Source organism: Ctenopharyngodon idella, chromosome 8, assembly GCF_019924925.1.
Source record: "Ctenopharyngodon idella isolate HZGC_01 chromosome 8, HZGC01, whole genome shotgun sequence".
Lineage (NCBI taxonomy): Eukaryota > Metazoa > Chordata > Actinopteri > Cypriniformes > Xenocyprididae > Ctenopharyngodon > Ctenopharyngodon idella.
The window spans coordinates 19,628,466-19,654,899 of record NC_067227.1 but is presented as its reverse complement, the minus strand read 5'-3'; the positions used below and the strand labels follow the sequence as shown (position 1 = coordinate 19,654,899).

Below are 26,434 nucleotides of genomic sequence, written 5' to 3'. Positions count from 1 at the left end.
GTCTGTAGCGATTTTTTTGTTTTATTAAAAACAACAACAACAAAAACAACAAAAGAAGGCTATTTGTTAGTTCCCTTTTAGTTTAAGATAATTATACGAGTTAGCGTGTTTGTGTGTGTAGCCTACGTCAGCATGTGTACTTTGGTGCGTGCTGGCGGGCATGTGAGCGCGTGTGTGGCAGACTCACTGAGCGAGTGTATAGTCTCTCGAGTCAGGTCCTATGGGACTCCGCTCATTGCGCTCACCAGCTGACAGCGCGTGCTTCCAAGGAGGACACCCAACACCACTTGCCACGGGTCGGCCAGCAATTTTGTAAAAAAATAATAAACGCTTCAATTACAGTTAAAACATTAAGTCATAGATAAGCAGACTATTAAAACCCTTTTCATAGGCAAAATCAAATAATTCATGATGTTTGTCATGGCTCGAGGGTAGAGAAGCTGACAGTTGGCACGGGGGCAATTGGCAACATACCAGCATACATATGTACCGCATCAAGAAAACCTTAACGTTTCTGCTAAACGTCTTTAGAGAAGTGCTTCCAAACTCTGACCAAATGAAAAGATGAACTTTGATGTAAGAATAGAATTTTACATTTTTGGCTGTTTTAAGAGTGACAGCACAAAAACGTCGTTTTACGTTTTCTCATGAGATCAGGTGTTCATGCTTACATTTCGTACGAAATAATTGGTAACACTTTGGTCTATAGGGAGTTTAGTTCTCACTATTAACTAGTTGCTTATTAGCATGCATATTAGGATATTGGTTGTCTATTAGTACTTATAAATCACATATGAATGCCTTATTCTGCATGACATCCCTTAATACTCAATACCCAAACAACTACACTCTAAAAAATGCTGGGTTAAAAACAACCCAAGTTGGGTTGAAAATGGACAAACCTAGCGATTGGGTTGTTTTAACCCAGCGGCTGGGTTAAATGTTTGCTCAACATGCTAGGCAGTTCTATTTAACCCAATTATTGTTTAAAAATAACTATATGGCTGGCTTAAAATGAACCCAAAATAGGTTGGAAATTAAAAATCAGACACATAGTTACTAGAGGCAACAATAATAATCAAAAGGTGAACATTTATTAATAAGCAATTTAATAAACTTATTAATAAATGTTCATTTATTAAACATATTAATGAATGTTAAGTTCCAACATACTTTGGGTTAATTTAAAGGGAGCAATACAGTAATTTTTAAACAATAGTTGAGTTAAACAAAACTTACCCAGCAGGTTGTGCAAACATTTAACCCATTCGCTGGGTTAAAAACAACCCAATTTCTGGGTTTGTCCATTTTCAACCCAACATGGGTTGTTTTTAACCCAGAATTTTTTAGAGTGTACCTTAAAAACTATTAATAACCAGTAATTAGGAGTTTATTGCGGCAAAACTAGTTAAAGTTAGTCAATGGAGAGAATTAGACCCTAATGTAAAGGTTGACCAATTAAATCATACGAATTCATACGAAATCGCTTTTTCTCATGAGTTCGGGTTGGCTGTAAAATGACTGAAACACAGACGATAGAATTAACGTATAAGAGGACATTTACATTTTATCTGACAAATATTTTGAGTAAAATTCCGATAGAAAAAAAAAATCTAAATATTTTTGAAAATAACTTCAGAATGAACAAGTTAAAGAATGAAAAGATGAACTGACATTATGAGTTAATGGCATATCAGCTGAAGTTTTTTTTTTTAATTGTAGGTGTATATTGAGTGTGTGTACAGCTCTAATAATTTCGTGTAAATCACGCTTAAAATCAAAGGTTCCAATTATAACCAAAAGGGTTTCACAGCCTGATGCCACAGAACCTTAAGTTCCATAAATAGCTTTATTCTCTATAGAAAATCATGTTGTTGCGCTTAAAATAACCCAGAAATCAATACACTGAACTGATAAACGTGTAAATTAAAAAAAAAAAAAAAAAAAAAAAAAAACTTTCTCTAAATAAACAAATAACCAACTTGAAAAAGAACCAAGATGTTTCTTGATAAGAAGATGGTTCTTTCATGAATCTGGAAAGCTGCAAACACTGAACTTGCCAATATATATAGGCTACAACTAAAAATAAAGGTTTATTTTTAAGTGTTATGTATTCCTGATAAAAGTTCACCATATATTTTGATAGTTGTAATGATTAAATGTCAGATCATGTCTCACATAACTTCCAATAAAGTGTTCCAAACCTCAGTGCTCGTTGAGATATAAACTTAATTAACATTAAATCATTAAATAACATTAAGCTGTGCCCTTTTGTTGCAATATGTATGGAACTGACATTATTTAAACAATAAGATCTAAAAATGTAATGAGACATGATGAATGAAACTGGTATAACGAAATGAAAAACTGTGATATAACACAACGAGACATGATCATGTTAATTTTCCCTTTTTATTTCTACAATAAAACAAAACATACGAGTAGCAAAATTCCAATGTAACGCAAAAAAATTGACAAGGCAAACGAAAATAAATAGCTTACTTCAGCTACAGAAGCAGAACACAACTTTGCGTTGAAATCAAATATTAAAAATGAACGGATGTACAAAATCTAATGGCTATATTAAATATATTCATCAAATTGGCATTACTTCTACATAAACACAAAATTTCTTGTTCCATGACAAAAGAACGTTTCTCAAGCCTATGGCCCGTTTTTTAAAGTGCACGTAAACTTTAGAAGTCGCAAATTCTTACAGGGTTTAAAATCAATCGTATCCAGGACAATCATGTGTGAATAAACAGTGTCAAAACTTTCACGGAAGACAGTTTTATGCATGACATTCGAGCCCATGGCACTGCTGCACGCGGCAGTTCACATGGCGTAGGGGTCTGGTCAATGTCACGAGAAGGCAACTAAATCTATTGGCGTCAGACACAACAACATCATTGTCAAAAGATCATACAACAAATGGATAAATAAAGCAACCCATTACAAAGCCCAAATACACGATTGACACGATTGATGGACAGTCCAGTAGTGTGTTTTCTAAAAAGCGCGGTGCTTGGGAAGTTTCAGTTCCGAGAGCTCGTCTTCGCTCTGCAACTCCAAGTGCGTTTCGTCCGAGTCACTGAAGTGCGAGTGAGGGGAGAACTCTCCGTCGCTCCGGTTCGACCGAGGCGAGTCCTTGCTGGCCTCCGAACCGGACTTGCTCGTTCCAGAGGGCGACTGAAGCTCTTGCTCCATGAAAGAGGAGAATGTTCCATCATCGTACTGGTACGGGTAACCCGCGCCCGTGCCTCTCCGACAGACGCTCGGCGATCCTCTGGAAGAGCGGTCCTCTTCGAACACCTTGGCAGGCAGCAAGTCGCAGTTTGGCGGGTCGGCTTTAGCACCGGGGCCCTGAAGCAAGTCGGACAGGGCGTTGATGTAGATCTGGGCCATCTGTAGCGTTTCGTATTTGGAGAGCTTCTTGTCGTCGTCGAAGGCTGGGATGACACTGCGCAGCTCGTCAAACGCGTGGTTCAATCCGTGCATCCTTCGCCTCTCCCGGGCATTGGCAGCCATTCGCCTCTGTTTCTGCACGACGTTGGTCGTTTTACTGGATGGGGCCCGCTGTCTGCCCTCATCTGCCCCCACAGCTCCTTTAAGCCGGCAGAGCTCGCGTACTTTGACAGGACTCTTGCTGCTCTTCCTGAAGTTGGAAGCAGAGGACACGCCTTCCGCGCTCGAGCCGGGCGAGTGCAGCAGGTATTCGGCGTGTGCCGCGCAGGTGCCAGCCTGCACGGGAGCCAGCCAGGCGCGTGGGTCACTGCTGGCCATGAGTGCCAAAGCTGGTGGGTACTCGCGCTGCTCCCCCCGCCCCAAGCTCGGATGCTGGACGTCGAGTTCAACAACCTCCCTTGTATCCGTGCTCATTCCATCCATTTTGTTGTTTTGTGCTTTTTGGAGGAAAGTGGGTGGCTATGGATATGGGAAAGGGATTTTTGCCGTGGAGGATTTCTCTTCTTACACCTGTGGTGTAGAGGATTTCTTTACTGGTGTCTCAGGGCGTCTCGTCGGTTTTAAAAGCGGCACGCGCCGGGGAGCCCCCCTTCTCAAGCTGGTCGCGTGGCGCTTTGACCAATAAGAGCACGCGGGGCAGGCGCGTGTAGGCGACCAATGAGAAGTCGTAGTAAACCCGAGAGAGGTTATTATGCACAAACTTTTTTTTTTTTTTTTTTTTTTTTTTGGATAATGTCGCGCTTCAAGCCTGTTTAACTACAGAATTATTATCACAATGGGTCGTCCCACAGGACGTACTCAGAAACTTAGGGACTGAATAAAGTTATGTGGCGAGCCTCCTCACACGCTATGTTTAGGAAATTAGATAGCAGGCCTATACTAAAAACAAAAAACAAGAAAAAAAAAAAGTTGTCTCGACAGTCTGAAATGAAGAGAAATGGGTTGTGAAAAAATATTTGGACACCGTGCTTCCTTTGCTCATTAAATGCTCGTGAACATGATAAACTGAATACAGGCCCGTTTTTTTTTTTTTTTTTTTTTTAATTAAACCTTCTGTAGCTTTCAATTAAGAAGAAGAAGAAGAACGATGACCTATTTTATTAGCATAGGCATTTGCTATGTCTTCATCGTCTCATGAAATGAAAGAAACACGCATCATTTTGTATTTTGCATTTTTTTGTGAACGAAATTTAATAGTTAGGCCTATTAGAGAAAGTTACTTACAAATGGTTTTACTAATTTAGTTGTTTATTTATTAGTTTACGGTATAGTAGGCTATAATTTAGGCCACCTGTGCTTATAATCGTACGTATAATTAGGCTATATAAATATTGTGCAACATAAACATTAAATAAATTTCAATTATTCGTTCTTCTATTGGTGCACAGTTAAACACATTCAAACAATGAGTGTTATACCAGGTTGAGTTTCGTTTCCTTTTTGAACAAGTTTAAAACCTTTTGATCCGATTTAAGGAACGCCCTTTTAGCAAAAGAGCTTCCCAAAGATCAGAAACTTGATCTGGAGGCGCGACAGTCCCTTGCTGTCACGAGCTTCAGAAAGAGAGCAAGTGCAAAAGGGACAGTAAGATAATAATAATAACAGGCTAATAATGATGAATAATGAATTTTCGTCGGATTGGTAATGACAGACACTTTAAATTTAAAAACTTAAAGTAGGCTACAAAAGCCAATAATAAAATAATGGAATTATGCCTATAAATATCGTGAAAGTAAGAAAGGGCATTAGTGGAACCATGCAGTTGGACAATGTGCAGACAGAAAACTGTGCATTGTTAAACTCTGTCATAGGCTACAGCTGCGTTCCCTGGTTAGTCACCGAAACAAGTATGTAACGCAGTGATGCACAGGACCTTAATTCCTGTTTTCTGGCATTAAAAACTTCACATTTATCTTTTTACATTTATTCATGAATTCATAGAGTGCAGAGGCTTGCGGACTGGCGCCTGAGTTCACCCCAACTGGAGCCTCATCCAGGCGGCTTGTGTGTCTTGGAATAGGTCCTAAAGCAAACAACAGGTTGGGATTGCTGCCGTCGATTATTAAAGTGTCCCAGGGACAATAGCGACTCAATGTTCCATTCGACACGCCTGAAGAACTCTTTGGAAAAAGGGCACAAAATGTGTCTCGATGGGGGCTTCCACCGCGATAGAGTCTGCGTGCTGTTTTCTTCATTCCTGTCTCCCGGGAAACCCAGAGATATCGCGTGCTTGATAAAAGTCGATAAAAGACATCATAGGGTTCCAACACGTATAATAACAACAACAACAACAACAACAACAATTATTATTCAAAAATTAATTTCAGCCACTAAAGTAATTGTTTAAAACATGTAACAAATAAAATAATTATTTCCTATATATGTAACAAATAATGTAATAATTAAACATATGTAATAATTTGGATTAAATTCAGATTTTAAGGGACTTTCATTGTTCAGTAGGCTAATTAAACCCCGATTCCACAGTTCAAAGTGAGACACTGTATCCACAAGCGTTGTGTTTTCCATAATACATGAAGCCTGAAACAAATAAGACTGCTGCTTTTCCAAATATCATAACAGGTGCACACTTTAGTATGCATCTCTTTATAACTTTGGGAAATAAAATCTACTGAAAAGGCGTCAAAGGCGACATCTAGTGGACACTTACCGTAGTGGTCATTTTTGAGAATGAATTTGAAGATGGATTTCACCTCAATTATCAAAATACAAACAGCCATTTCACTACAGTTCGTCATACAATAAAACATTCGACATCTTGAATTTAATGAAAGTCTAATGTAATTTTCTAATTTGATTATACTCTTTTTTTTTTTTTTTTTTCTCTCAGATCTACACTCTTAAAAATAAAGGTTCTACACTGTAAAAAGTAAAACGCTATATCTACTCCTTAAAATTTTGGCAACAGATTACAAGCAATATTATCAATTCAATTCAACAAATAGAATTGAGTTAGAATTAATCAAATAAATACCTTAAATGTTTACCATTTAAAACAAGTAAAATTTTATTGAAAATGTTTGATCATCATTATGATGATCATTGTTTCGTTTAGTTGGGCAGTTTGACTCTTTGCTTTTTCTGTTAGTTTGTGGTTTTTGTAACGGTGTTTGCTAATTTTACACATTTTAAATGGTTGACTTTTAAGGAATTAATTTAGTTAATACTAATTCAATCCTTATATGTCGAATTTGATTAATTATATAGCTTGTAATCTGTTATCTGTAATATTGTAATCACAATTTTAAGAAGATAGAGCGTATTACTTTTTACAGTGTAAAAGGGTGTTTTAACAGTGACACCACAGAAGAACCATTTCTGCTTCCTCAAAGAACCTTTAAAAACATTTTTTCTTAGTGTGAAGAACATTTTAACAATCTAAAGAACCTTTTGATTCCATGGATTTTAAAGATTCTTCACTAAACTATCGATGCCAATAAAGAACCTTTATTTTTAAGAGTGTACATGCAGCAGAAAACGTCTGCCATGGAAAATGGAATTGCACATCACTCTTTGTACATGAGCTACAGATCTCTACTGCATGTGTAAAACTTTTATCATTATAAGATGAAAAAAAGTGTAGTACTGAAACCAATGTCTACATACAAATAAATAACATAGACTCAAATACAAGAACCTGGCCTATTATATCTGGAACATGCAGGTTCAGGGTCAGACTTGTGGCGACAAACTCTCCAAGCAATAGAGCATGACTTGAAATGCTGTGGTGCCTTTCACTTTGACCTGTAGTGCATGAATCTGCTTCACAAAGTCAAAAGCCAAATGTGGCTAACCTTTGACCACAACCTTCATTGTGTTCAAAGCTCTTCAGTTCATGTTGATGAGCTCATCCTGAGGTGGAAGGGATAAAGTAGAACAGCGTTGCTATTCACACGTACAGCATTTCGAGATAATATCTGTAATTTTTGATGATACAGACAACACAACAAAAACCACTGTAGAAAACATGTTTATTAGACAAATTATACACAGAAAGCTTTGCCACTTGTAACAGAGGCCTCAGTTTGTTCCATTTGAATAATATGCAACACATACAACAAAATAGGCCTATATTAAATACTGTACATTATACTCAGTTGAAAATGATGTAATCCTGTACAATTCTATGTATGAAATTAAAAATGTTACAGGCATAGCAGGTTTTGCATGCTTCTTTTACGGAAAAAAAAACCCTTGCCTCATTTTTGACAGATTCAGAAATCAAAATGAAAATGAAGTCGAATGAGAATGTCTTACCGTCAGAGAAACCGCGGAGAACTCCTTGTAATGTGATAGTGGCTAACTGAGCTTTACAGACTCAGATATTATACTCTATATCTTCTTTAAATCCAACAAAAAAATTATCTGCATGTAAAATATACACTTTAATGTCTCGTCATTTACTCTAAATAAAAATCTTTAAACTGATACTAAATAAAATTGCTCCTATAGTCTTTCATTAATCATATCTTAAGAAAAGTACATCTAGAATGCTTGCGTCAAAACACTGTTGCTGTTTCCTACACACAACATTTGCGAATTAGTCAGAGGATAACGAACTGAAAGCTCATTCTAAACAACTAACATTAGTAAATATTAATACAGTTTATGTTAGTGAAAAGGATTGGTTTGTTTTTTGTCCTCAAAATGTGTATTTTTTTTAAAACTCTTACCACACCTCAATGGCCTTGTTTAAACAATTAGCATTTTAAAAAAAAGTTAGATAAATATTACCCCTTAATATTTACGAAATGAAATAGAAAGATATTTCAAATAACCCCTCAAAAGTCACCACTGTATCAGCGTCTTCAAATGGCGTAGTAATAGGTTGAGGACTGACACTTGAAAAGTAAAAAAAGCCCCGTCTCCTAAGGCTCGTGTTAAGAATTCGTTTTAAAAACTCTCTCGCTCTTTGATTTCCAAAATCTATGACGCACAGTCGCGAGATTGTGGCATATACAATGAAGCTATTCTACAGAATGTTTTTGTCCAATCCTGGAGTACGGCTACAGAAGTGAATACAAACTCTTGATGGTTTAATGATGCAAATCAATGAAAGATGATGGCACTGAAGCAATCTCAAAACTAATCATTAAAAAAAAGAGAAAACTAAAACTACAGACAGCTCTGAACATTTATTTTGTTGTTAAAACTCTCTGACCAGACACATTCCACGCATTAAAGATTTGTTATACTTAAAGTCAGTAAGAGACATTTAGTAGCATTTGTTTCATCCCTCCCCTGCAGTATAATAATGTTCATTATTTTTTTATTTAAAGTTCAATCGAGTCTTTTCCACAGAGTGTCTGTTTAAAGACTCAAAGTAGATCTCAACTTCAGGGAGAAGGCAGAGAGGATGAGAGGTCCTTAGAAACACAGTCACTCACTGTGAGGCTTCCGAGAAAAGCAGGTTATTTTCTCTCAGTTTAGCAGCGCCTTGTCGAACGCTTCAGCTAGAGGGAGCACTGAACGTTAACAGAGCGCTGAGATGAAGCACAATTCAGTCGATGAGTTGACAAGATTCTTCTAAACTGAGTTATTGCAGATCTGGGAAACACTTGGCAGAGTCTTTTTCGTTCCGAAACAAAGAAAAAACAAACAAAAAGGTAAACATACCATCATTGCAACATTTGATAGTCTTTTTTTTCCCTCTCCCCACAAAATCGAATGTGGCAAACAAAAGGCAAATTCATTTAGTTCACAGAGAAAATCTCCCGACAAACCACAATGACAATAATGATCATTTTATTCCATCCTCGTCCTGTCGACGAGTTCGGTCGGGACAAGCAAGCTCCATCGCGAAGAGCAAAAGTCAAGAGAAAACGACAACCAAAAAGGAACATTTGTATTTACATATATCTCTTTTTTGTTTTCGAACTCGTAGGCCCGGGAACTCCTTCAGTCTATATGGAGGTGCCCCTGTCCGGGTCATTGCCGTAGCTAAAGCTGGGGGCCGGGGTGGGCTGATACGGGATGCTGGACATTGTCTTGACGGGGCTGCGAAAGAAGCCGCCGTTGGGGGCCCGCTGCCGGAAGGGCCCCCCAGTTCGGTGGTCCTGCACGGCCCCAAAGGCGAAGCCGGCTGCCGCTTTGGCCGACAGGCTGCGGCTGAGAGTCTGGATCTGCTCGGGGATGAAGGTGGTGGTGGTGATGTGAGTGTTGCGGAAGTCGCTGATCTGCTCCAGGGCCTGCCGGGCGGCTGGGAGGGAGTCCATGTCCAGGGGTGTCAGGTCGATGGAGGAGGTGGAGAACTGTTTGTGGGGACTCTCATCGTCCGTGCACAAGCTGTTAACCCGGTGATGAAGGTGTTCCAGGTCGATCTCCTTATCGTCCTAGAGGAGGGGAGAACGGGAGGAGGAAAGTGGAGTGGGGGAAAAAAGGAAGGAGAGAAGAACAGGAGGAGGAGCGAAGGTTGTTACAGGATCAGAGGAGAAAAGAGGTGTAAAGTGAAGAGAAGGGGTGTGTATTCATAAGAGCAGATACAGAGCGGGATGGTTTAGTGAAGCGGGACAGCGCGAGGTGGTTAACAGGGAAAAGGATGGGCGGTGAAGGAGGAAGAGGAAACGCAGGCAAAGAAAAGGAGGGAGTTGGTGAGCAAATGAGATGGGAAGGAAGTGTTCGGGTGCAGTTGGGAATGGAGGGAAAGAAAAGGAAAATTTGGAAGAGGGTTGAGGGTGGGTATTGATGGAGAATTAGCAGGCCCAATGAGGTTTTAGTGTTTGCATGGTTAGCAAGACAGAGAAAGAGGGGGGAAGGTACAAAAAGGGAAACATACTGAGCTACGGTAATGAAAACACAGTCTTAACTAGTACTGTCCTTGGACTATCAACAACATTAATGTCGCGTGACACATGGATCTTTGGATATGTAGATACAGTCTACAAAACCTTTCCACTTTCAAGCCATCTGAAACCACGGTTGTGACAAAACTGAAGCTTAACTAGTTTAACTAACTACTATAAAATATGTGGATTGCTTAAAATAAACAAAAAAACGAACTCACAAGGTGACGTGGGCTGACATTGTGGCTGCAGGGAGCTCTGAGATAAAATGGCCTCTGGTTTGGACCAGCATAAAGCACTTTGTTGATTCCAGCCACCAGCGGCAGGCAGCATGGCCCTGAGTAAAGAGGGGCGGTGGGGAAACCTGGTCGGGCTGAGGGGGACGGGAGGTCAGGGGGGCAGTTCATAGGTACCTGTCCTACCACCACAGTGGAGGAAGGAGGTATAATAGGGGTGTAAGAGTGAAGGGAAGAGGGATTGTGGGAAGGCTGTTACATGCCATTTGTGGTGCTTTGTTGAATGAAACAGGGACCTTGTGCTTTTCAGAATACTTTGGTATGTTTTGAAGATAATAAATACCACTTACACTTTCCTTTTTGGGGCATGGTGACATTTCACAAATTATGAGTCTAAACCTAGGCATTTTAACTTAAGATGTATACACTGTCAGAAAAAAATTGCAAAAATGGTATCTTTAGGGATACAACAGCTTGTCACTGCAGTATCTTATCAACCCCTAAAGGTGCAGTTTAGTACCTTTCAATGTAAAAAAATATTGTTGGATTAACTTAAAATATCCTGGTTGCCTTAAAAATTTGAGTTCATTGAAATTAAAAATTTGAGTTAATACAATGAAGGAGATTGGTTTAATCAACAGAAACTCAAAATAGTATGTTATCTGAAACTTATCTGAAATGATCTAAGCTGTTTTAACAACAACAACAACAAAAATGGTGTGATAACAAATCAGGAAAATATTTTTTTTACAGTGTAGTAGTAATATGTACCTATAGCCTGTAAACTGTCAGTGTCCTGTTTTTTTATCGCCCTATTTTCCCAATCACATATTTTAGTAATCATCATAAATTAGGTATCATTCGAAAGCTTAAACACTCAAAATTCATCCTGGGAAAACCATTTTGAAATGGGATTACATTACCACTACTACTATGAACTTTTATGGGTAAATAAGATACTTTAAGGGTATTGCCTAAGTGACAAGCTGCTGTACCCCTATAAGTACAAGTTTTGCACTTCTGAGAGTGCAGATACTGATGTAACACTAGTGTGAAATCTTTAAACCAGTGGTTCTTAACAGTTATAATGGAGCTACAGTCGCCATCTGTCCAAGTATACGTGACACACTGTGTAGTCGAATCTCGATCTGAAGGATTAAATACACATGCACACCATCTTCACGCAAAGGCCAACTGTAATCTAAAACATGTATATATGCTGGACGAGGCCGTGCTACAATCACATTATCTAGGTCTGACTTCACAAAAACCTGACTAGTATTGATTCAGTCAGACTAAAGTGTTTATAGTACATTTTTTAAAATTTTTGCTCTAAACTGACTTAAGTCAAACTTTTACAGTGTAAATAAACACACTTGTGAAAATTTGAAATATCCACACAGGATATTTCTTCTGTACCTCCTTTAAAATAACAAATGTGCTTGTTTTCAAATTTTTTATTAACAGAAACTAGGTCTGTCAAAACATTAATTATTAATGATGAAGATTTTGTTGTAGTTAATGCATCAATATATATGGTCCACAGCAACAAAATAATGCATAAACTATGACGGAATCTTCATTTATAAATGTTATAAATTTTATGAAATAAAAAAATATAAATTTTAATTATTATTTATTAATTATGAAGATTTAACTATTTATCAAGAGTTTAAAACACACACACAATATTACATTATTATATTTTATAAAATATGCTATTGGAAGTTTGCTGAGGCCCCCTAGTGGCCGCCTGATTGAGAACCACTGCTTAAAAAAATATGTTTGCAATGACTGATGCAATAAAAAAAAATATCACTGGAATTTTACTATCATTATCATTATATATATATATATATATATATATATATATATATATATATTTAGAGGCCCCTGACTGAGAACCACTGCTTTAAACAACAATTTACATGTTGCAATATTTGTATTGGGAATAAATACTGAATTAGGCACTTAGTCTTAGTGTGTAGCACCAATCTAAATATTGAGCATATTTTGCAAATGCCAGCTTGCTGGGCTGCTCCTCTCCAAAGCTACACAGCTCAAATAACTTCCTGTCATGTTTGCACTGCAGCCATTTTTGTATTATTTTAGCCAGTTTAGTCTAGTCTCTATGTAGAATGGCACTAATAGATTGATCTCTGCAGGCTTGATCATAAGCCCGTATTATTGCATTTCTGAGCAAAAACGTAAATCTCAAGGTTCCGGGAAATAAATGGTAATGACCTTCCTTGTAGCATCCAAGCGGATTCTCTCTCAGCAGCAAATGTGCGATTGCTTAAGTCCGTACAAAACTTATCGTTGCGCATTTCATAACCTACGTGGGCTCGAGGCTTGGAGAAGTGTGGAAAGAGTGTAGCTCAGTGCTGGCAGAAGACAGTTCGCGATGGGATGGCGAACGTGTGCCTCAGCTTGGAGTCGAGCGGTGTGGCGCAGCATGCAGGTGACAGGTGATTGGAGGAAGGCCTGAGCGTAAGCATGATGTCAGTCTGCGGCTCATGACACGGCTCGTCTTGCCTCACAGACGGTCTGTCTGCTTGTGTCTGTGTGCGTGTGCGAGCGCGCGTGAAAGGACAGAGGTATGACCGGACAGATGAAGCAGGCAGATGAGAGGATGAGGAAGAGGTTGTTTTCAGAGAGGTGGGGGAATGAGTAGAAAAAGACAACAAACAAACAGTCAGCACACAGACGTTTTTTTTTTCTTTTTTTATGTCCAAGGAGCCAGATACCTGGAAGTGTGAGATGGTAAAAATGGCATTTTGCATTTCTCTCCCACGCCCGCTTTAACCCCTCAACACAGAGTACTTATCTATAAAACAAAATCAACAAAATAAAAGTTGTTTCAGGCTTTGACAGCAGAATAACATGATTTTTTTGGTCTTTTCTGAAAAATAATCAAACATTTTCAGAGTAATGACTGACACAGAGTGCTGTTTGGCGTTCGGCGGCCTCTGTTAATTATGCGGCCACATGAGGTCTGACTTTCAAATATCCACTACTATAGTCACTGTGAATATAATAGAATAAAATGATGTCAAAATATATTTTTTCCCCATTTTTCTTTCTTCTAAGTCTGAAAAACAGTCGGTTATTTGAATGCAGACCTCATACTGCGGCCTACAAATGTAGAGGCACCGCAGGACTCCAGACAGCCACAATATCAATGACACAGCAGACATCTGAGGTGAAGAACTTTTCATCATTTGCTTTTTCAGGAATGATTAGGACACAAAGCTTGGCATGTGAAATGGCTTATTCACACAGCAAAACCTCCAGTTCTCTGGACTGCCTGCTCGTCCGCTCTGGATTGGCAGGTGGTGCGCTATAAAAACATTTGACTTGGGTGGCAAACCGTAATTCATCACTACGAGCTGGAACTCGTTTTGACGACTTGTCATATCAAATCATTTCAGACCAATTGCGACACCACAGAAGGAGCCGTGACGGCAAGATCACAGAGAAACAGAGAGAGGAAACAGGGACAAACTAACACCATGGCATATGTAACGTGTGTGTTGGTGTGTGTATGCATGTATGTATGTGTGTGTGTGTGTGTGTGTGTGTGTGTCAGACACAGACACAAGCACAAAGTCATTCTATTGTTCTGGTGTGCAATGAACGCACTGTTAGCCAGGTGTCAATAAATATCACAAAGAAAAGAGGAAGCAGTCAGGAAGAATTAAGCATGTACCAAGACACTGGGACACACCAAACAGAAAGTTGCATCATGCTGAAAGATGAAAGAATGGTTTTTAGGATGTGCCAAAATGACAACAAATACTGCAAAAATCATTACCTTATTCAGTATTTTTGCCTTGTTCAAAAATGATTCAAATATCCTTAAAACAATGTATATTTTTTTATTTAAAATAAAATAAATAAATAGATTATAATTAATTTAATCAATGCAAGTTTATTTTACTTGCCCCAAATTGTTTTTGTTTAAACATCTCTCTAAATGTACTTAAATTTATGCTTAAAACAACAAAAACACTATTTGTTATGGGGTAAGAAAAATAAACTTAATTCAGTAAGTATTCTCTGAAAGTACAGATAATTTTTACTGGAAAACAAGCCAAAAATACAGTAATTTTGCAGTAAAGAAATGCAAATTAAACTCTGCTATAAACTAAAGAGCTTTATATAACCAAAAACATCTGTGACATGAGTGTGATATGTGCTAATTTTTAGCGTTAGTCTTGTCTTGGTCGCTTTTGGCATTAACACGTCTCGCTCACCGAACCGTGTGTATTAAAATGTGTGCTTATCGGCATGTCTGTGTGAATATTTGTGCGAAGCTCTGCCAAGCTTCTACTCTGATGGAACCGTCTGGAAGAGTGCTTCGAGGAATGAGCCCAACTCAGCATGATCCAACCACTGGGGCAGAAAGGAGTGGGGTTCAAGTGTGACTGCCAAAGCGCTCCACCCTACTTGAAAAATCCTTAGAGAGAATCATCTCTGTGCTCAGTGTTAATCTTCAACTACACCACTACATTAGCTAGAATTAATGACTTAGCATGCTTATATACAGTAGAAGGTCCAATGTTAACTTTCTGGCCAATGGTAGGTGAATTTATCGGCATCAGATTGTATTATTTTTATTAAAAATATATTTTTTGTCCTATGACAATGCATATTTTTGACAAAGCGCAATGTATTGTGCAGCATCACACAAAAAGAATATTATATAATATATAGCACCATTCAAAAGTTTGAGGTCAGTAAGAGCTTTTTAAAAGAAAGTAATACTTTTATTCAGCTTCATATGGAAGCCCGTTTCCGCCACTAAATAAAAAAATAAAAACAGTAATTGCGATTCTCAATTCTGACAAGTCACAACTTTTTTTCTCGCAATTCTGACTTTTTTCTCACAATTGCAAGTTATAAAGTCAGAATTCTGATATATAAACTCGCAATTGCGTGATATAAAGTCACAATTCTGACTTTTTTTCTCGCAATTCTGACTGTTTTTTCTCAATTGTGAGATATAAACAATTGTGTGAAACTTTTTCTCGGAATTCTGACTTTTTTCTCACAATTGCGAGTTATAAAGTCAGAATTCTGATATATAAACTCGCAATTGCGTGATATAAAGTCACAATTCTGACATTTTTCTCACAATTCTGACTTTTTTTCTCAATTGTGAGATATAAACACAATTGTGTGAAACTTTTTTCTCGCAATTCTGACTTTTCTCGCAGAGAAACTTTTCTTGCGAGTTTATATCTCAGAATTGTGACTTTATATCACGCAATTGCGAGTTTATATATCAAAATTCTGACTTTTTAATCACGCAATTGCGAGTTTCTATCTCAGAAATGTGTCTTTATAACTCGCAATTTTGAGAAAAAAAGTCAGATTTGTGAGATATAAACTCGCAATTGCGAGATAAAAAGTCAGAATTCTGAGATAAAAAGTCGCAATTACTGTTTTTATTTTTTTTATTTAGTGGCAGAAACGGGCTTCCATAGCTTCAAGATGCATGAAATTGATAAAAAAAAAAATCCTTAGCTCCTTTCTATTCATCAAAGAATCCTGAAAAAATTGATTATGTTTCCACAAAAATAATAAGCAGAACAACTTTTTTTAACATTGATAGTAATAATACATGTTTCTTGAGCACCAAATCAGCACATTACAATGATTTCTGAAGGATCATGTGACACTGAAGACTGGGGTAATGATGCTGAAAATTCAGCTTTGGCATTATAGGAATAAATTACATTTTAAAATACATTAAAATAGAAAACAGTTATTTTAAATTGTAAAAATATTTCACTGTTTTTACTGTATTTTGTGATCAAACATGCAGCATTGGTGAGATTAAGAGGTTTCTTTCAAAAATATTTAAAAAAATTTACGACCCCAAAACCTGTTTATTATTTAATAATAAGAAAAACACTAAGGGGAAATTCCTTAAATAAACTCCTGATAATACATTTTTTTATGTGTGAAAAAATGCCAAGTCAGATGATTTCTTTAGTAGACAGTTTGTCTTTACTTTAAATCCCTCACATATTATTTTAATTCAATATAATTCAATTCAAACCATGTAACGTCACAGTTCTCGATAAAGTTCCCGGCCATTTTAATTCAGTGTTAAATTTGGACCTTGCTTATGAACAAGTAAAAATGAACTATTTAACTTTTTATGACTTAAATTTGCTATATGTGGCATGCTGTATTAAAAAACTAACAGGTTGAAAAAAGCTCATCTGCCAGTTCTACAAGGAAAGATGCACTACACTAATTTTCTAAATGTCTGAACATTATGGAGGGCAGTGGAGTGGACGACGGCCTTCAGAGGAGCGGGGATGAAGGAGAGCCGCTCTCTCTGTGGGGTCATGAGTGGCCTGCTGCTGCCCCTGACAGATAAAAGCTGCTTCATGGCAGGAGGACGGAAGACAAGAACAAGCCCCTGACCGCTGATCAAAAGCACTAGTTTGTTTTTCAGGTGGAACGCTGGAGATGAAATGCTGTGTTTTTTTGGCCTGTGGAGAGTCTGATGACTCAGACCGGAGGGGTGTGAGGAGAGGTCAGGTGTGTATGTTGGGGGGTGGGTGATGGGACTCAATTGGAGTAATGCGGGGAGATGGGGATGTAATATCAGGAAAGGAAACACCCACAATATGACAGCTGCAGAAGATAACAAGGAGCTATAAACTCATCAAATCAAAGAAATGCATCAAGAGCAACATCACAAAGGTTCATTCACAGCCATATGAATATGCTGTCACTGCTATGTCTGTGTTACATTGAAGTGTTGTCATGTGAAATGCAAGCAATGGGCTCATTTGTTAACTAATGTTAACTGGATTCCAAGAACAATAGGCCAACAGTTGTAAGAACAACAAAAAACAAAGAAAAACAATATGTGCAAACACATTAATCTAAACCTATCTTCACGAAATGAACTATGGGATATTAAAGAAAAATTAGAGCCTTGTCTTAAAGTAATTACCTTGATATCTGCAGCTTTTATCAGCACATACAGTATGTATTTTCTAGCACCTGTTTATTTATTTATATTTTTCTCAACAAAGCTCTATTACTGTTAATGTGCTTGGCAGGCAATTGAACAACATTGTGTTCTTTTAAGTGTGCTATCAGAAAAATTAATTTGTAGAAAAAATGTGCTTTGTCTACTGCTTGTAATGCTGACTATTTCTCATTTTAAGCTTTTGCCTTTTTTGTTAATTATACTAATGTCCTTCCAAGGCTGGGCAGTAAGATGGCGTATGACCGGTACAGATTCTAATGAACCGTTTGTTCCATGGCAGATCAGTCCACAGGATTTATGTTACTTACAGTTGAAAGCATCGAACAAACAAAATGCAGAGTGCGACGTGTCCCAAACAAGTCTAAAAGTTATTAAGGTACAACGCAATGCAGAGTTTAAATTGGCTACGCTTGCTAAACAATATTGCAACTTGTTGCATTATTACAGAATAATTTGAGGTCACATGGGTGTATAATGGCTTATATACAACAACTTCAAATGTGACAATTATCTTATTAAAATAATAATAACTATAATCTTTTGATTTGCGACCATCAAGTTCCAAATAAAAGAGAAAATAAGCAAATGAGATGAAGTACCTTTCATTTGTGAAGTATAAAATCCACTGCATTATCCAAAAATCAGTATAGCCACATGGTTATTTAGTATATTTTTTATGAATATTTCTAGGAATATTTTATATTAATTTAATTTCAATTATTTAATTTCATATACATACATACATATATATATATATATATATATATATATATAATCAAATATCCAGTAAAAACAGCAGTTAACATGATATAAACTCATACCGTCATAAGACTTTCGTACCGCCCAGTTTTACATTCTTTAATTTTTTGCTGTCTTGCATTAAAGGTTCACCCTAAAATTAAAATTAAGTCATTAATTACTCATTCTGGTGTTGTTTGGACCACAAAAGGAGAATTTTTAAAAAACGTCCCACTCATGCTCCTCCATATAATGGCAGTGAATAGCGACCAGCATCAAGCTTTTTAAAAAAGACGCAAAAGTATCACAGAATGATCCCATGTGACGCCTGACGTGTCATATATTCCAAGTGTTCCAGGGGTATACAATAGGGTAAGGAGAAAAACAAACCGAAATTGAATTTATTATTTAACGAAAATCCTGACCTTGGCCGTTAATCTTTTGTGCTCTACTGCGTGTTCGTGAGACTCTATTACCGCCACAGTTCACTCCAACTCGCCCCGAGAAAAAGCACACAAGTTGTGAGAAATCAAGATTAATAAAAACACGAAACACAATCCATGTATTTTCTTCTCTTAAGTGAATATATCTGCTGTGTTTGCCGCATTCACATCTGTCAACTGTCATTCTGACTGTCATCAAACAAATAAGAGTTCCGGTCCAGAGATGTTCAATTCAGTGAATAAAGTACACAGATACTTTTATGGGATTTCTGGACATTGTATTTCATTAAGTGTTTTAATTCATCTTAATTTCTCACAATTTGTGTGCCTTTTCCAGGTGATTCGGAGTGAACTGTGGCACTAATAGAATCACATGAACTCACAGTAGAGGAAGTACAGCAAGGTCAAGATCGCTAGCGCTACATTTTTTTTTTTTTAATTTCTCATTTTTTTGGTACAAAAAACAAAGAATGGCATGCTGCATTAGAACAGCACCAGAATGAGTAAATGATGACTTGATTTTCATTTTAGGGCAAACTATCTCTTTAAGGGGAAATTTAGGAGTGATGTTGCTGAAGTTCTGTAACTATTGGATCCCATCTGGTCTCGAGTAGTTGGACAATCTCCATAGTTATTGTATTTAAACTTGTTCCACACTCTTCTGTTTATGATACAAGTTAATGATCAACTTCATCCATTCATCCACCCTTAAGACTCTTACCTCCTTCGAAGGCACTCTGGAGCCTTTCCTTCGTGTCCACCAGGTCTCTACCGTAGCAATAAGACAGGAGAGCACCACACCGGCTGCTAGTACAAAAAAGACCCCAGCAAAGCTATGGATGTCCAAGGCGCTGCCACTCTTCCGAGTGCCCACAGGAGAGTACAGGTCACACGGACTGTCCCGCGGCCACCACTTCAGCTTCAGGATGTCCATGTCCCCATTCTGCTGAAGCTCTAAGATCCTGGACACAGCAAGAAAACAGACACACATATGGATGATTCTTTATTTGGAGGCACTCTTCAGATTACATCAAACTATGTTTACAGCATTTATCCTGGAATAAAGGTCATGAAGAATCAATTAGACTTGCTAATAAAACAAGTTCCCTAGCGGTTAATTAACTTTGAACTTATAAAAACAGTTTTGTTTCTGAATTATTATAAATTCTAAATCCCCCAATCACTAACTTATATAATATTGTTCTCATTGAGGTTCTTGAAATCTTAATTACAAAATCAATAATGGTTAATTAATTTAATATATCAATACTCCCAGTTTCTGTTAATAAAAACAAGCAACTTTGTCAGAATTACAGCAGAAATACTGAAAATATCTTATATATCCAATAATGGATTGAATTTTGAATACTGTGTTGGACAATGGGGGACCTACAGGTCAAGATATCATATATAAACTGATAAAATAAAAATCATTTTAATTACAAATTATTGATGACAGCAGTTTTGAGGATAGTCATTTATTAAAAACAAAAACCTTTGGCAGTGCACATTAAAATAAAAATTGATTGAAAATATGAAATCTGAGCAAATCTGAATTTTACTGATTTAAACTTTTACAGCAACAATTTAAAAAGTCTGGAGGGACAAGCTCAAAATATCAAAATTCTTTAAAAAGAGGAAAAAGTAAGAGATACCATAAAATCCACAATCAACCATTTAAAGTACTGTATTTTCATTCAAAATTACAGGAGACAGAAAAGTTCCCCTAACAGAAGAATCATTCATTTGTTTAGAAATAACTTCACTGCTTCAAGTCGGCTAAAGTAAGACAAATATGAAGCTTCTTTAGATAACTGAAGTGCTGCACTCCATGTCTGGACATTTACTACTGGTCTAAATATATGCACGATTTTATTGTGTTTTGCATTACAGAAAGGGACTGTGTTATGGATTGAAATTTAATGTCAGATTGCTTCATTCTTACACACTAATTGAGCCACTGAGAACTGTGTAACACCCTATAAATAACTCGGAATGGTCCCAGTCTGTTCAGTGGCATCTGTTGCTGCAGTGATTCACTTTTTTTCTCCAACACCAGGGGGCAGTGTCTCCTCAGTAATAAAGGCAGGCTAACAGCATTTTCCTCACCATAAAAAATGAGTGTGTTCTGATGTAGTGATGGCAGTTTGTACTAATGCCAGTCCAGCGGCTGCAAATGAATGATAATGAATACAGGACACAAAGGTTTAGGAGAATTTGCCTCATTGATTGGCTGATCTGTATTGCGTGGCGGTCTCTCTCTAGCCTGATTGTCTGCAGTCAGGAGTCAGCGCACATTTAGCCCCAGAGGAGGAGACTAGCGAGCTTCCAAGAGCCCATATTCACATCCAAACTGCAGCTGCTGCAAACACTTATTCAAACAGCCACACACGCAATGAAAATGTTCCGTATTCACAGTAACACACAATGCTATTGAAAATCCTGTTCGACATTTATTCAAAAAGCTATTCTTCATTTTTATACCCATATCCCTGTCTCATAACAATATAATACAGGAGTAAAAAAAACGTCCCACTGCACTCAACAGATGGAGAATGACCCATCCACATTCTGCTATGGACACAGCTCACAAGACTCACAACAAGGTGGGCCAATGTTGAGAGATTTGCTTTATAGATCACTTTTTAAACGTGCCAACAACATTTAGCTATGCAACACCGCCCACATATGTTGCATCAGAGGATTCAGAGTGTGATAGCAGAGACCTGAAACCACAATGAGGACAATTCAAGAGAACAGCACATGGGAGCTGTGATCCAGTGCCATTACAATGCCAAGTACTGTGACTGAATAAGCAAAGATGTAATCAATGTCCCACTGATACTTACAGGGAATTGATGAAAGTGAAATAATTAGTTCACTCAAAAATGTTGTTATTATTGTTATTATTATCTCCCTCTAGTCAAAAAAAAAAAAAAAAAAAAAATACTAATGCAGTATATTTTCAGGTCTTGAGTATCCATTCAATGACTTTGTGTTGCCAATATTCACAAAATAATCATGTTTTGGAAATATATTTTGTGAAGAAAAAAATCATTATACGTTTTTTGTAATTTTAGTACTTCAACTTATTTTCAGTTAGATGCCAAGGACACATTTTTTTGTCTACATTTTATTTTATTTCAGCATTTTTTTCAATTACCCTAAACCTTCTAGTGAGGTTAGATAAATGATCCCCCATTGTGGTGACAGATATGTACATTTAGCTATTTTAACATTGGTGCATATTCCAATTTATATTTTCATTTTCCATGGTATTAAACTACCGTGATATATGAGTTCTGAGATGAAATGGCTTGGTCTTCAGTACCACAGCTATTCCTTTCAGACCTCATTCCCACTGGAGGTCACCACAGAACTACTCCTATCACAGACATATGGAACGGCCTACCCTTGAAAAATTAGTCTGTGACATTTATGAGTGCTGCCATGATGGATGTGTCAACACTTGGTGGGTCAACATCCCGTGCGCTGCTTCAGGCCTGAGATAATAGGTTACATCTGACCACACTGATGGGACGGCGAGGAAGAGGCAAGCATGAATTTGAAAGAATGCCTTGTGTAACCATTCTTAAAGGGATAGTTCACCCAAAAATGAAAATTTGATGTTTATCTGCTTACCCCCAGGGCATCCAAGTGATGTCTCGCACTCACTGAAGTATAAGCGCGAGACATCACTTCCGTCATCAGAGCGTGCCTTATCAACCGGATGCTCAAGGCAGTTGGACATAGTGGTGTTTTAGAGGTGAAAAATGATATAAATACTGTTTGGTTTCTCACACAAACTGATCGTTTCGTGTCTTAGGACATCAATGTGTCGTCACGAGCCGCAGGGTTTAATTTGGATTTGTCTGTGCATGTTTTTTTGACTCTTATAGATGGAGTTCCCATTGACAAGCATTATACGACTGACAGACTGCAACAGTTGGAGTTAAAAATCATCATTTGTGTTCTACTGAAGAAACAAAGTCACCTACATCTTGGATGCCCTGGGGGTAAGCAGATAAACATAAAATTTTCATTTTTGGGTGAACTATCCCTTCAAGGGTAAATTCTATTCGATTCGATTCTATATATCAGTATAATAGCCACTTGTTCGATTTCAGTCTCTCTATGCAGACCCCATACACAGTATATATAAAAGAAATATTCTGCAATATTTCCAGTTGACTAAATTGATCATGTGAGCTCTTCTATACAGCTGGTAAGACGTTCTTGCAGAAATAATATTCTGGGTTCAGAACAAGTTAAGCTCAGATTGACAGCATTTGTGTCAATGCTGATTAGGTGAGGAAGAGGCAAGCATGAATTTGAAAGAAAGGGTAAATTCTATTCTATTCTATTCTATTCTATTCTATTCTATTCTTTCTGTGCCACTTTTCAACCAAAGTCTAAAACAAGTGTCAACCTTCAAGGACTCATTAGAAAGCCTGTTTCTGACCTTGTGGTTTTCTAGCAGCTGGTACTGGGCAAATGAACAGTCTTGGTGCTTAATGAATTAACACCCTGGCGTTTTTAACAAATGAGGAGTGGTGTGATCCACAGGAATTAACACTAGGAATTTTTCCTGTGAGAATCAACTGTCCAGTTTTGCCCTTGAGGATACACCACATGTTTGTCGTCAGAAGTCTCAGGAGAGACATGACAGTAGACATCTCAGAGGGGACCAGATTTTACCTTGTTTGTTGAGAAGATAAGCCCACTGATGGCCATATGCTGAAAGAAAGTTTTTTTTTTTTCCCCTGCTCACTTTCGCTAAACTTCTCTAAAAAAGTTTTTGTGACTTGGATATTTTCCTCAAGCACTTTAAATGTCCAAACCTCATGAAAACAAATGCCTAGTTCTGTCATAAAACTCTAGATGGCGCAGGCTGATGGGTCCTTAATGCAAGCTGATGATATTTACTGCATTAACTACTTGGCACAAGCTGATTGGCTCATGTCGCATCTGCAGCCAATGAGCTTGCTGCTCAACATTTAAATGGCTGGTTATCATTCACTATAGCAGTTGCAGCGTGCTTACAGAGTTTGTCTAAAACCGTCCACCTTCCCCAGCTCCACCTGTATAGATCTGCTATGGATAATTGATATATGCTATATGTGCAGCAGCAGTATGTCTTTCATACTCAAAGCAGCGTATCGGTGTATGTACCGGCAGTAGCAAGTTCCTGCACTTGCTCTGTAGCAGCAACGTAGCAGATCTATTCCGCCAAGACCAAATACATTAACATCGTCATATCCATTTTGCTAAAAGCTTCTGAGAGTTGTCATGGTAGAAATTTCATGAGGTCTTCAAAAATTTGCCCTTTTACTACTTAAAAACTGACTCAAACCTGCTGCTTCAGGGCTCTTAAACAGCAGCTTCATAACAGCAAACACTGCAAACATTTGTTCTCTATTCCCTCTTCTCCCAAAATGGAGTGATAAATGGAGTGAAAGGTGAGTGAGGACAAAGAGAGGGAGATAAGCAGTGTGCGTGCTGAACAAGTTGTGCTCGACTGACAGGCCAGGGCAAAACGCAGGGAACAAATTCACCTGCTCCGCTCTGTGTTTTTGTCTTTAAATTTCACTATCACTGACCAGCCACAGTCAAGGGAGTTCAGCTGGCTGTGGTCCATGTTCAATATCGGGGGCTAAACACAAACACTTGGCCCTGTTAACAGCACAATTCCAGATCAACCTGATTCTCCATGACAACTGAGTGATCTGGCAACTGCAACGAGCTTTCATTTAAGACCCCAGTATGACACTGAGCTTGAATCTCTGTCTTTCACTGCACCTGGTTGCGGTAGCACTTCAAACTCATTTTTCTGTTCTTTGGGGATAATGCGGGTGGGGATTTGCAGTTCTCTCCTCAGGTCTGTCTGTCATGTAGTCTCCTCGCTTGCCTCTCGGGCCCTGTGCGCTGAATGGTTTGGAGCCATAGTGAATTGCTATGGCAACCAGCTGCGGCAGAAATGATCACGTTATTAGATGTCTCTGTCTGCGGGGAGACAAACTACTTGATAAGAGCTGGGAAACATGATGAGAAAAGAAACAAAAAGACAAAGGCAAGCACTTTTTTGCCTTGGAAATACAGATGGAATTTCTTCTCAGCTTATCAATATGAATCAGAACATCTGAAGGATGTTAGACATCTCAAAAGATTGTGAAAGACACTTATATCAGTATAATAGCCACTTGTTCGATTTCAGTCTCTCTATGCAGAACCGCAGATCCCATATATATACAAAATAAATATTCTGTAATATTTCCAGGTCACTAAATTGATTATGTGAGCCCCTTTGTATAGCTGGTCAGATGTTCTTGCAGAAAGAATATTTTGCATTCAGTACAAGTTAAGCTCAGATTGACAGCATTTGTGTCAGTGCTGAGAACCACAACAATTAGTTTCCGTGATGCAATGCTCACTGTTTCAATAGTACAGCCATAAGACATAAACAATATGAATTGTTAAAATGTCAGTATGCACCCACTCCTGTGCCTAATATTCATGTGTTAAGGACAGTCACGGAAACAGTATGTTTCAGCGTTTGTGGGGAAAATGCCAAATGGTGACAGAAAACATAAAAACTGGAGTGAAGAACCATTTCATTCTTACCTTTAGGGTGTACTCACACTAGGCGCTCTAAACCGTGCCCAAGCTCGTTTGACCCCCCAAGCCCAGTTCGTTTGACAAGTGTGATTGCTTTGTTTCGTGCCCGGGCGCGGTTCGTTTAGCCATCCCTGGCTCGCATGGAAGAGGTGGATGCACGGTTTGGTTGGGCTCGAGCACGGTTCACATGAAGTGTGAGCGCTAACCGTGCCGGAGCACAGAACAGCTACTACTTTTGTGTGCACTACTGTCATCATTACGACAGCAAACATCTTTATTACTACTCTGATAGTACATTTATCAATTAATGGAATTAATTCAAGAGTATTTGGGTTCATAACGGGTCTGCTTCTCACCTTATTGATGAACAGGAATTGTAGTTTGCGAGTAAAGCTGCAAATTCCTCCATTAACGTCAGCTGCCTTCGTAATAATCCTCTGATACGTGCAAGTGAAAATCGCTGCACGGCATAAATGATAAATATATTAGCCAGTATCTTAGTGAAAGAGCATTTCTTCCTGTTTTCTTCCATTCAAAAAGTTACATCGTATATGACGTAAGCGTGCTCCGGCCCGGAACGTTAAGTGCAATGTGAGTACGGGCCAGCAGGGGAGTGGGGGCAATCACGCAAACGTGACAACCGTGCCTAGTGTGAGTACACCCTTAAAGCCTGAAAAGTCCATTCAAAATAAACTTGATAGTACATTTGGCAATATATAATATGAGAACGTGAAACGCTAGGACAGGGGTGTCCAAACTCTGTCCTGGAGAGCCACTGTCCTGTAGAGTTTAGCTCCAACTAGCCTCAACACACCTGCCTCGAAGATTCAAGGGCTGTGCCTGAAATCTCCCCCATAAATAGTGCCCTTAAGTAGGGCACTACTTGAAGGGACAGCCTTTTAGAGTGGTGTCCGAAACCATAGTGGACATTATCGATTGCACTCAATTAATCCCATAATGCAACAAAATAAAGAGTGTATAACTGATGTGGCAAGAAAATACCCATAATGCACTGTGAGGGTCATGCCGAATGAATTCCCGCGTCTCGCCAGAAGATGGTGCCCACAGCTGAATCCTCCATCCATCCATTTTCCAAACTGCTGGCCCAATGTGGGT

The 26,434-nt window shown here is 38.2% G+C and overlaps 2 protein-coding genes across 6 annotated transcripts in view; both read right to left on the bottom strand.

Moving 5' to 3' along the window:
• Positions 1–2,393: 2,393 nt before the first annotated feature.
• Positions 2,394–4,991, bottom strand: atoh1a (atonal bHLH transcription factor 1a). The gene has a single exon (XM_051903306.1). The coding sequence runs from the start codon at positions 3,886–3,888 to the stop codon at positions 3,010–3,012; it is 879 nt and encodes a 292-aa protein (XP_051759266.1). The 5' UTR covers positions 3,889–4,991; the 3' UTR covers positions 2,394–3,009.
• Positions 4,992–7,440: 2,449 nt separating this feature from the next.
• Positions 7,441–26,434, bottom strand: part of grid2 (glutamate receptor, ionotropic, delta 2) — a 434,613-nt gene continuing 415,619 nt past the window's right edge. For 2 of the 5 annotated variants that reach the window (XM_051901958.1, XM_051901959.1), the window contains 2 exons: positions 19,425–19,665; positions 7,441–9,818 (listed from right to left, as the gene is read on the bottom strand). In XM_051901958.1, the coding sequence (XP_051757918.1) occupies positions 9,390–9,818; positions 19,425–19,665 (670 nt within the window). In that variant the 3' untranslated portion in view covers positions 7,441–9,389. Of the gene's footprint in view, positions 9,819–12,843; positions 13,066–13,251; positions 13,332–19,424; positions 19,666–26,434 lie in introns of those variants that run through there. The other 3 variants (XM_051901960.1, XR_007931154.1, XR_007931155.1) reach the window with 3 other exon arrangements.